Genomic DNA, 12,219 nt, shown 5'->3' on the forward strand with positions numbered 1-12,219 from the left:
TCCACATTTTAGTAGGTACTAACAGCCCAAATACAGAAACACTGCTATCTTGAGTACTACATGTTGTGGATTATACAGCATATCAGACATGCTAATGGAACAGTAGGGTAAATACTTCTTTGCATTGTGATGGAGCCTAAGTGGGACAGTGTGTGGGACATTTTTATTTGGATCGCTCCCCATATTTCTGGCTCGCATCAGCCTGCCAGAATACAACCTACAGTTGCTGCCGCTCTGTGGCTCTAGATTCATGCATTTATTTTTACACTGTATCTGCTGTGGACACTTTGTGTGCCGGTGGCCCATTTATTCTGCTCTGCCTTAAGGGGAATTCTGGTGATATTCTTGGTTGGTATTCTTACACTTGAGCTATTATTCTGCAAAAGTACATACTGTACTTTCCTTGACTGTCCTTAAGATCTTTTTTTTTGTCGTGATTCAGGCCACACATAAAACAAGATGTGCTCCTGTTGTGGCTTCACAATGAAATCCTTCTGATTTTCTTTGTGGAATATTTTTTATGGACACGTATTATTTGTCACATAGGCGTTCAGATGAGGACCCACATGCAGAACAAAAAGGGCAGACAGGTGTACAAACAAAAAGCAAGCGAGCTTTAAGGCAGATGAAAATGTCCAAAATAGAAGTAAACACAGAAATAAAATAAACTGAAACCAACAAGGATCACAAGGAAAAACTCAGGGGTGAAGACATCAGCAAATGTGGGGGACACAACAGGGAGGACCACAGACAAACTGAGACAAAGGCAGACACACTGATATATATACACAGGGAGCCAATCACATGAACGAGACACAGCTGGGGCAGGTGGACACAGGGAAAAGGAGGGAAAAACAGGGACTGGCTAACAACCAAAGGTGCAGCAGGTAACACAAACATGGAGCAAACAAGACTAAAACAGAACAGGTTTGTAGGGAGGACTGAAAACAGAGAAGGACAAACAAGACTGATAAAAGACAGGTGCGATAGAAAGCAGGAGGGAAACAGACAAAGGCAGGGACAACAGAGGACACAGAAAAACATAAGGGACAGTCAGAACAGGTTAGGACTGTACATCTAGTGAGGGACAAGTGAAACTAATCAGGGAAACGCTAAAGCAGGAAAACACACAAAGACAGGAAGTAAAACCAAACATTAACCATGAGGAGTGATGCCACAAAAAAACAGGAACATATCATAAATAACAAGGTAAACACAAACATAAAAACCCAAAATTAAGTCCACACTATAAGAGAAAACCCAAGATCTTGACTATTATTATTATTATGAAACAGTATTAAGCCTCAAGAGCTTTAGACTTTAAACATTTTATTCAGATTTTTATAGCATAATGTCTTTATTCAACATTTACAGTGTAGATAGAGACAAAAAATATATAGAGAAAAAGATTATATGCACCACTCTGTGCACCACTAGACAATTAGCCTGCTGCTCTCTCTTTTAATACAGCAGCCATTTTTATGGCCGTTGACAATGGAAAATCCAAATTTCCTTTAGATTTTAGAGCATTTTGACTGACACTGACAGCTAAATTTCCCCCTGTAAAAGCAGAACAAGAAATAAAGTAAAAGGATTTTTTTCCTGAGGTTTATGCACAGCATCACCCAAGCCAACCAGAGTGGAGGGAAGTCGTAATTTTCTCCACAGTCGCCACAGCAGATGAGGAAAGGGAAATGTGAGTAAGGGAAACCCATAACTGGAAGCCATACAGAAGCTCAGCAGCCCCTGCGGTGCGGTTCATAATAACACACCACCACCATCTTCCCTTATTCACCGCACACCACTTTACTCACTCCACCTCTACATATTAGCATCAACCATGTCCACATGGTCTTTGAGTGTGTGTGTGTGTGTGTGTGTGTGTGTGTGTAGGAGTGTGCGTAAGAGTGAGAGAGAAATGCAGTGATCAGACAGTGACTCACAGCTCTGGTCAGCTGCTGGTTTCAGAGTATTTTTGGATGGATAAGGGTGTGGTAGTGAAGGGAACCAGTATAGGATGTTGGCATGCTGTATGTGTGTGTATGTGTGTGTATGTGTGTGTGTGTGTGTGTGTGTGTGTGTGTGTGTGTGTGTGTGTGTGATATATGGTTGTGCTAATGGCTACCTACAGATTTATAGTTTAATGTCACAGCCAGGTTGTTTTAGTCCACAGGAGTCTATTTTGTTCATCTATCACAGTATTAGCAATGTCAGCTTTTACAGATTTGTCTGTCTGTGCTGTTAACCTCATTATGGTAAGTGTATAGTTGACGTGTGTGTATGTGTGGCATGCGGTGTGTGCGTGTGTGTGTGTGTGTGTGTGTTCTGATGGGTAGCTGATCCTGAAACACGGCCCAACCTGGCTTCCGGTGATGGCATGAAATTAATCTGACCCACTCCCAACATCCTCCACATCTCATCCCTCCTGTTCTGAAGCTGAGCCTGCTCTGAGTCAGCCTCACACACACACACAGTTAACACACACCCTTTACTTTTCCTCCTCTCTAGCTGAAGCATATTCATACACCGCTTCACATATGCATGTATACTCTCAAGGACAAGGACTTTTGCTCATTTAATTAATCGCAGTCCAATTATCAAATGCCCCCCATCTCTCTCTCTCCCTCTCTCTGTCTTTTTCTGCCCTCTCTCCTCTCCTCTCTCTGTGTGGATGGGGGTGGTTGTCAGCTGATTAGATAATGCAAATACATTATTTATAACACTTTGCACGTTCTTGCCGCTTTATGGGATTTGCCTAGCAACCAGGGAAATATATTCTATTGAGCAAGACCTCTGATAACCACGGAAAGGGAGAGAGAGAGAGAGAGAGAGAGAGAGGAGGGGAGAGAGAGAGAAGGAAGGAGTGTGTGAGGGAGTGAGAAAATCGGGGGGGGGGGGCAGAGAGACGATTGGGAGTTGGCTGGTGCCTCCGTTGCTATGTATGGCTCATCTGGGCTCACTTATTTTTTCCGTTTTCTTTGACACCTCTCTCTTTTTTTCTCTCTCCATCCCCCTCTCTGTTCATTGTTCCCAGTTTAGCTTTTCTCGCTCGCTCACACTCTTCTTTCCTTGCTTTCTTCCTTTTCCTTTCCGGTGGCTCCTCTATCACCCCTTCCTTTCATTCCCTCTTCTTCCCCTTCCTGTTGCTATATTCCCACGTGAGTGTATACAAGTGTGTGCGTGCCGCGTTGCATTTATACTGCTGTATATTTATATATCAGCTCTAATTTGAGGGAAGGTAAGGATGCACTTTGCAATGCAGAACTCGATTCCAGACACATTGTATGCTGTTTATTTTGTCTCATGCACGCTGAATACGTACATACACACTCCTATCTGCCATGTAAACATGCCGTTCAGGTGCATGCTGACGTTACATGCTGGAAATGCTTAAGATGTAAAGGTCAGCATGGTCCTTATCATATGCTGACAAAAACAAAGAATACCAGCCAAGTCACCAGAAGAAAATATTGGCATTGTACGTTTCTGCAAACCATGAATATGTTACATCGGCACATTTCATACATATCATATCAACATTTCTAAAGTGACGGTTATGAGATGACTTTGTCCTCAGGAAAGGAGGGGATGGTGGATGGCCTGTCACCGAGGTGAGATGCCTCTTTTGCTACAGACCACTATTTGAGACCAACTGTTTCCAGTGGCCTTTTACGCACTGAATGTGTGTTTCATAGGTAACTGTCGCTGCTGGATAGTGCTACATACAGCAAATGTTTTTTACCTAGACATCACTGTTTCATGCCCGGATTGTGGCATGAAAAGGGGTAGTTTAGGGGAGACATCCCTGCTTTTTGTTGTGGGGATAGTGGCATGAAAAGTAGTTGGGTTTTTTTTAATGTTTTTTTTTTTTACTGAGACAAAGCTGTGTTTCACGGGGCGATAGAGGGATGAAAAACAGTTGTTTTTACCACGCTGTGTTTCCAGTGGTGATGTGCTTTGAAAAAACAGGTATTTTAAAGCAAAACAATCTTTTCCTATCTATAACCAAGAAGTTTTTATGCCTATTTATAACCCCACATTAAGCATAGTGTTGTTTCTCTGTAGAGTTTCAATGTATCCTCGACAGTTTTTTCTGGCTGTTGGGTTAAACATACTGTAGACAGCAGATTCAATGAAAGTGTTAAGAGGTTTTCTTTTTTAAGTTTCAGGCAGAAGAAACATAGAGTCTGGGCTTTGAAGATTGCACTTAGTACAAACAACATGAAGCTTCAATGGAGAGTTTGAACGAGCAAGAATATATGACAATGTCAGACAGATGTTATAAGATTATTATTCCAGTTGTATAACCACATTATGAATAGTCTAATATCCTTAAGAACATCTCTCAAGATCTCCAGTTAAGTTTGTACTGTGCCCGACCAGCTGTTTTCTGATTTAGTCTATGCTAAATAAGCTGCTTGTTGTATCTTTGTACTAAAAAAACAGATTTGGTTTTGGTATATGAATGGGTTAATAAGAAAGGAAAGTTCAAGTCAATATGAGGTAAGAGGTAAATACAACAGCCTTGGTTCACCTCTCCCTGCCAGCTCAGACTTAACCACTGATGGGATTATAGGTTCAGGTAGAGGCCCTCGACCTGGTTCAGTGGCGGGGCAATGGGCCACTGGGTTACACTGTGTATGTGTATTAGATGTTAGCCTACAGCGGTTTAAGAGACGGCTTTTGGATGACATAACGTCCTCTGGTTGCCATATTGTATGATTATGGACCTCATGACCTGAACCATGCCAAGCACACACTTAACCCTCTCTGGACTAAAACTGTTATACCATGTACCCAAACCTAACTTGTTATTCTTATTGTCCTAATTGTCTCGACAGCTACAGCTCTTCAGCTCTGTCAGTAGCATGGCTGAAAACAGCAGATTGCAAGTCTAAATTTAGAGTTCAGCTGTCGCTACACTGTCTAGAAGACATTAATTTCTGGGAACTAATCCATATGACCATTTTGTTACTGACTGATTTTGTGGTTATGTCGTGTATCTAGCTAACCAATGGTTTGGTCAGTATCTCGTTAATTACATTTGGATCCACTCAAACATTTGTTTACAGCTGATGCTATAGCTTTGAGTGTGTTCCTTTATGCATTTGCTGGATTTGCATCCAAGTATTAAATAATGCAAACTATAATGAAAAGTTTTTATTCTGACTTCAGGCAGAAAAAAGTTTTTAGTCATAAAGAAGTTATCCAATAAATATTTTTCCCATAAATAAATCTCTGTGGTTACTGCTTAGCTGTAGTTGGTACGTTTGAATATTACAAAGTAGTCCTTTTTGTCTTTGCACAGTATGAAATATGAATAATATCAGCTGATACTGAAGAACAAAAACTAATTTCCCCAATGCTAATCAATTCCATAATCAGATCTCTGTTGGGTGTGTTTGTTTGTGACATTCAGGAAGCTTTTCTCAGTCCCCTCAATCTAGCTGATGGAAATACGCTTAATTAAACGTTGTGTATTGTTTGCAGCATTTCAAAAGTTTGCTTAAATGTAGCTTGAAAGATGGATGAAAACACCACTGCCCACTCGCTCAGTTTGGCTCAGCTCAGCTCAGTTGTGCTTTAATGGCACGACAAGAAACAAACCTGCGCTGCCAAGCACCATGGGATCAGCTAAGGTAAAACTGGAGACAGATGGCTGAGAGTAATTAAAGAAAAACCAATAGATACCAGTTTTATCAGTGCATTGCCAGACTCACTTGGTAGCAAACTAAATGTTCTTGAGCACACATTTGGTCACTCACTTCTCCTATCAGCTCACTCCCTTGGACATTTTTCTCCCTACTTTGTCATTCCTACTCATTTTCAGTTCATGTTCAACGTTCTCTAATACCCTTTTCTGTCAAACTTATAGGAATAGTTCAACATTTTGGCAAAATGCTAAGTTGCTTGTTTTACCAAGATTGAGATAAGAAGATCCATGGGGTTAGATACTGAGCTAAAACCAGGACACTGTTATCCAAGTTTAGCATAAAGACTGGAGGCAGGGCACTAACCAGGCTTCATCCAAAATGAAAAAAAAACATCTAACTAAAACCTCTAAAGCGTACTTACATGTTATATTTAGTTTATTTTGCCGCTACACAAACAAAAATGCAACAACTTTGTGTGCAGATGCAAATAAAAAAAACGCAAACCCTTTCCCAGTCTTACCACAAGAAAGGCCTTGTCTTACCAAACAGTAGCACAGTGAGAGAAATCTGCATATCGCCACGGAATATTCCATTCTTGAAAATTAGTGACATACTAACTGCTGACAGTGAGAGGGCTAGCACAACACCAGGACAAATTAGAACATGTCATTGTTCTGACAACTCATAATTTTGAGGCCCCTATAATCCAATCAGACTAAAGGGCCAGTCCAACATCCCAGTATCCTGAAAACAAATGTTCATTGCTTGGAAGGACCTTTTCTCCAATAGCACTCTCTCAGACCAAAGCACATGGCTAATTACTATGCAGAGAGACATCGCTGGACCTACCTGATCTTTACCCTGGTGTTCTTACCCTTACCCAGACCAAAATCAGTCCTCGTGCTTAAACCCAACCAACTGAAGGCAACGAGTACAAGCCAATCAGAAGCAGAGTGCAGAGAAGGCCGGGCCATGTCTTTAACTTAGTAGAAAGGTCCTATGATGTCATTCAGCATGACAGTGAGCCATGTGCTTTGGGAGAGCCTGTTGTCTGTTTGCTGAGACAAAAATTCTTAGGAGTAATGCACAGTTGTTTTGGCATAATGGGCCTTTGGACACATCCTCTTTTTCCTCAGTGGATCATTTATTTATTGGACTATTGGGTCTTCAGAATTATAGGCTGTCGGAACAATGGGCAGTCCACCCCGAGTTAGTCACAAAAGCTCCCTGAGCTTCTTTTTATTTTCTCCATACAGTGCTGTTTACTCCCTTTTGTTTACAGGAATGATCATCTGATTCAATTATTTAACTGAAGAGGGAAACAAGCTAATGGTTCCACCAATTGCTCACTCATCAGCTTGATCACTAAAAGGATAATAAGTTGATCCAGTTCATTTAAAAGACATATTTGTACTGTCGACTACTGTGTTATATCTGTCTGTTAGCCATATCTCTTTGGTGGGGGAGGTTATACTTTGACAGATGAGGTGAAATAAAACGCAATGGTAGAGCACAGCGAAGCTACGACAGCTTCCTCCATTTCGGATATTCAGGCATTTAATTACTTTAAATGTCAGTGTGGCCGAGACAGAGACAGATTACTTTTGGTTAAAGTGGTGAATATAAGGTGCAACAATTATCACTAAACAAAGTCACTAAAAAAGAATTGCTAATGCTTAGTCCCAACAAGTGAATCCAGTTATTGTAGTGATTCCATTGGAATTTCGTATGTTGCTAATAATTTTGCCATTTTAAATGCTGGTGTGACCAAGCTAAAACCAAAACCTATACAGTACATCCGAGCCATACATACAGACCACTGAAAGTCACACAACCCACATTATAGTCAGAGACCCTAAATGAGAGTAGCCTTTTTGGATGGTGGATGAACTCTGGTTTGTCAAGAAATTGCTTCAATGTATAACTTCTCCTGAATCACAAATTTTCCTTTTTACATCTTTGTTCATGTAAAAAATAAACAAGATAATATTGTTTAAGACAAGAACAAGGCTGGCTGTCTCCCCAATACTAAGCTAGGCTAACCATGTCCTTTAGCAAGCTTTGTACTTAATGCACAGATGTGAGATAAATATCATTCTTTCAATTTCATTCTCAAAAAGACAGTGTTGAACTCTTCCTTTTAGCAATTTACAGACAGCCACTGGTGAGTGTGTGTGCCTTCCTGTCAGCTTGTCTTGTTGGGCCTCTCCTCTGTTTCAATCAGACCACAGTGTACGGTAGTGTTTATTTGATTGAGCTGCTGGCCTAGAAGGATCAACTTTTCCATAGTTACCAGCATAACTGACATGTGGCACAGATGGAAGGGTGGGAGTGTTGGTGTGTGTTTGTGTTATCCCAGTAGCTGGCTTGTTTATGCTAGAAATGTTGGAACAATGTAACCCCTGTGAGTCTGGAGACAAGAGCACAGACAGTAAGATGTGGAAGCTAGTGGCCAAACCGGCGGCAAGGAATACATCATCCTCCTCGAGCATACACCCACACACTATCATGCATGCACACTCATATAGATGCACACACACAAGCTGGCAACCCTGTTTGCACATCCTGTGACAGGTTTTCTTCGTACCCAAGAGTTTCAATCCATCTTCCTCTGTGTTTTCCTGACAGCAGCAGTGAGGAAAAGGAGAACGGAGTGATATTGTGTGTGTGTGCTGTGTGTGTGTGCTTTTATTGAAAGTTGCATCAGAGCCCCTAGACAGCTATGTGAATTTCAGCCCAATTAATCTGGAGCTTGTGAGCAGAGACTGCATAACAAGACTCGTCTGTCTGACCTCAGGCCAGCTCAGTGTGTGTGTGTGTGTGTGTGTGTGTGTGTGATACAGATAGTCAAAGTAAGGGAGAGGATGATATAGTGCAAGAGAGGCTGCCTGTTGTCACCTTGAGTGTGCATGTGACACAATTGCTTGTATACGTGTGTGTGTGTGGGGGGGGGGGGGGGTTTGACTCCATGCTGTTGGTCAGTTGCGTGACAGCCTCTTCTGCCGGGCTCTCTAACACACCGCACCCCAACTGAGCTGAGCTCCGAAGAGACACAACAGTCTTTCACATTCACACAAAGTTCTGCACGACCTTTAACGCGGTGACAGCAGATATCATCCATGATTTCCTTCTCTGTCTTGCATACTATATACTCCTTCACACACATGCACACACCCTCATAGCGACACTTATTTTTCTTACACATCAGCTTTAACAAGCATTTATCCAACTCACATTTCCAAACAGTTTACATGATAGTGCCAGTGACACACTTCTTGTTGCTTTCTTTCGTAGCTTTTTAAACAACATATATACAGTACTGTACATTCATACACTATAAAATCAGCAAGTGTAGAGATTGCATGCATACCCACCACTTTCCCTGGCAGAGCCCTGGGCAAGTTGTAATCGCCTAGCACGCCACTGCAAATGAAGACTTTGGAATAACGTGTCCTTTTAAGGAACATGCCACTGTCTTTGAATGTTTTGGGCAATAAACTCATTATTTCCAAGCGTTTTTATACAATTTTAGTAGTTTTTCAGCCTTCCAATATAGCTAGAGTTCAGTCATTCTGATATGTAAGAAACTTTCTTAAGATTGGTAATGAGCAGTGTTAGGCACTGCTACATTCGTTAGTAATGAGTAGTGTAAGGCATTATAATTTGGAATTCAATTAATACATCACATTTCGACTTTGACAGGGGTGTCAGCTTTTTCACTTTCTTACTGAGAGACTGATGAATCACTGATATCAGTTTGGTCTCTCTGCATTGGACAGACTGGTCTGGTAGCTACTTGTTAGCTTGTTAGCTACAAAATTGTCTTATTTACATGTTTGTGTGTTTTAGCTGGCTTGCCAATGTTAGCCACTAGTAAACCTACATTTTAGAATTGTTTTGTCTCATTCAAACTTGGAGGGTTTTGGAACCATGGACGTATTAAGAGAACTGGATACAGTAGCCTATTGGAGGCAGGCCCCCATTTATTTTTATACAAGTAGCTCACTGAAATGTGAAGCCAAAAAAGTTCAGCTGCCATATATAAAACTACGCAGTTGATTGGCAGTGCTTCCGCACTGTGTGGCCAATACAGCAGATGCCCAAGAGACTTCCAGCTACTTCCAGTTTAGCACTTTGCTAACTTGAATGGGGATAAAATCAATCAACTGTGCAGGTCTTCCAGACTTTCCAATTCTGATAGTGAAAGTCATTTCACAGGGTTTTGAAGTTCAAAAATGTGTCCACTAATTTAAGATGTCTCTTTCACAATAAAAGGGTTACAAAAAAAAGTCTTTTTGGGCCCAATGAAATTACGTAACAGACTGGGTAGTTGCTTTTCCACTGTTTAGCCACTACAAAAATTTGCTTCAAAGCCTGCCACTCTTCCTAGGAGTCTGACTATGTGCAGTTACCATTGGTAATGTTAAACTAGCTGCTGGTGATCAGCAAATGTTGGTTATGCAATGATGCAGTTTATACTTCTAAATAATTAGATTGCACTTAAATGTTCCCTTTGACCAGCAGTCTGTCCTCCAACTTGAAAAGGTTAAACACAGCATCAGCTTTCATTACTGTGAGCGTGTCTGTGTGCACAACTCCCAACATCATCTCTCAGCAGACAACTGCTCCTAATCTCACGATTTGTGGATTTTCTCCCTTCAGTTGTACAATCCCAGTTAAATATGACTCTAGTAAAGTGTAGTACAGTTGGCTGTTGTTGCTGCATTTTTTCCTTTTTTTCCAGTGCACAGGACAGCAGGCATTATAATCCAAGATTTGGCTTTTTTTTTTTTTTCTGCAAAAAGCCACCATCTGCTTACTTGAGCTTATCATGCTATGAAAAATGTTTTAATGGTAGACATTTAGGATGAAAAAAAAACATCAGGGAGGAGTTACTGAAGTTAAATGCAATATTACCGTTATGTATTGTGAAAACGAGAGCACGCCACAGGTCAACTTTTAGCTCAGAAATGGGTCTATCAGCAAGTGGATTGTCTCTAAACCTAAAAAAAAACACTTTGTTCCATTTCGGTCATCTACTTACTGACTTTTTTGTAGTTACTTACAAACCTAAATTTCTTATATTTCCCCCTTTTATCCTTCTGTCCATCCAGGGGCGGCTGCTGGTGAAAACCGGGCGTGTCCACCTCGGAGAGAAGGTCCTCCGTGATGCTGTTCAGGTCCACAGTACCTCCCATGAGGCATGGAGCGGCCTGGGCGAGGCCCTGCAGTCTCGGGAAGCCAGCCAGGCCCCTGACTGCTTCTTGACTGCCCTTGAGCTGGAGGCTTCCTGCCCCATCCGCCCCTTCACCATCATCCCCAGGGAGCTTTGAGGGGCCAGGGCTGGGGTGGAGGTTTGGGTTATAGGGTTAAGGAAATGACCTGTTGTTGGATAATTATACACTAATGCAGATACATTTAAAAGTAGTGCTGGGGGGACAAAATATTCCTTGAATGAAAAGTTTGACATTTTGGGCTCTTAGCTTTCTTGCCAAAAACTTAATGAGAAGATCAATACCACTCATATCTGCCAGTTAAATATAATGTAACAGCCAGCCTATTATACTTTTCCTGATTTTCTGTCAAATATAGAAAATGTTACAATATCAGATGTTCATGTTATACATGGTCAAAGTTTCAAACAGTGAGATAAACATATGTAAAAGTAATCTCCGTCAGCAAAAAACTCAAAAAACTGTTCTGTATATTCTGTTTCCAACAATTTTTTTTTCTGCTTTCGAGACATGCTGCCCAGTTAGCAGGGAACATTCCCACAACACTAGCAAACATTACCTCCAAGTTGTAATAATGTTTCAAAGAAATATTTTGATGTAATTTTCAAAGACTCTATTCAGGATGTTTATCATTTTAAATAATCTTCCTGTAAGGTCAAATGCCAACCAAGACATAAAGTTTTAACTTTACCTTCTGGTAATGTTTTGTTGATGTTGAGAAGTGACAGATCATAGAATGCCCTTTTATAAAATGTTCCCACAATGTTACATGAGAACAAAGGAAAAACACTTTTTAAAGCAACATCAGAAAATGTTTTCAGGATGTTATTAAGGCTTGAGATTGAGATTTAGATTGTTATATGATATGTTAACGACAACAAAACATTTTTAAGATTCTTTGGCGTTTATGGAGAATGTTACCCAAACTTTAGTTTAGCGTCTAAGACAGAGGGTGATAACAGGGGTTCCAATCAAGACTTTCTCACAAATAAAAGGTCCATTTCCACCCACTTCCGAAACGACATATATCATCGTCATAATGCAGTTTTAAACATTTCCTGTAAGTAATGAAATGATCAAAGTTTACTTGAAAACTTTGTGTTTAGGTTTAGAAAAAGCATGGTCTGGCTTTGAATAAGTACTTTCCTTTGTTACTAATCTAACGTCACTAGCGTAGTATGCCACACATAGGCTACTAATACACTACGCTACGTTGTTATTTTAAAAAGTCATCACTGACTTTGGGCCACAAATACCATTGTTACGGTATGCAGATCTCTTGTATTATTTAGACATAGCCAGGCTAGCTGTTTCCCCATTTCCAGTCTTTA

At 40.7% G+C, this 12,219-nt stretch overlaps 1 protein-coding gene across 1 annotated transcript in view; it reads left to right on the forward strand.

Annotated features, from left to right (window-relative positions):
* Nucleotides 1–11,459, forward strand: part of ttc7a (tetratricopeptide repeat domain 7A) — a 52,133-nt gene extending 40,674 nt beyond the window's left edge. The window contains exon 20 of the mRNA XM_042502243.1: nt 10,769–11,459. Within this exon, the coding sequence (XP_042358177.1) occupies nt 10,769–10,987 (219 nt within the window). The 3' untranslated portion in view covers nt 10,988–11,459. The remainder of the gene's footprint in view (nt 1–10,768) is intronic.
* The last annotated feature ends 760 nt before the right edge of the window (nt 11,460–12,219 follow it).

Source organism: Plectropomus leopardus, chromosome 15, assembly GCF_008729295.1.
Source record: "Plectropomus leopardus isolate mb chromosome 15, YSFRI_Pleo_2.0, whole genome shotgun sequence".
Taxonomy (NCBI): domain Eukaryota; kingdom Metazoa; phylum Chordata; class Actinopteri; order Perciformes; family Serranidae; genus Plectropomus; species Plectropomus leopardus.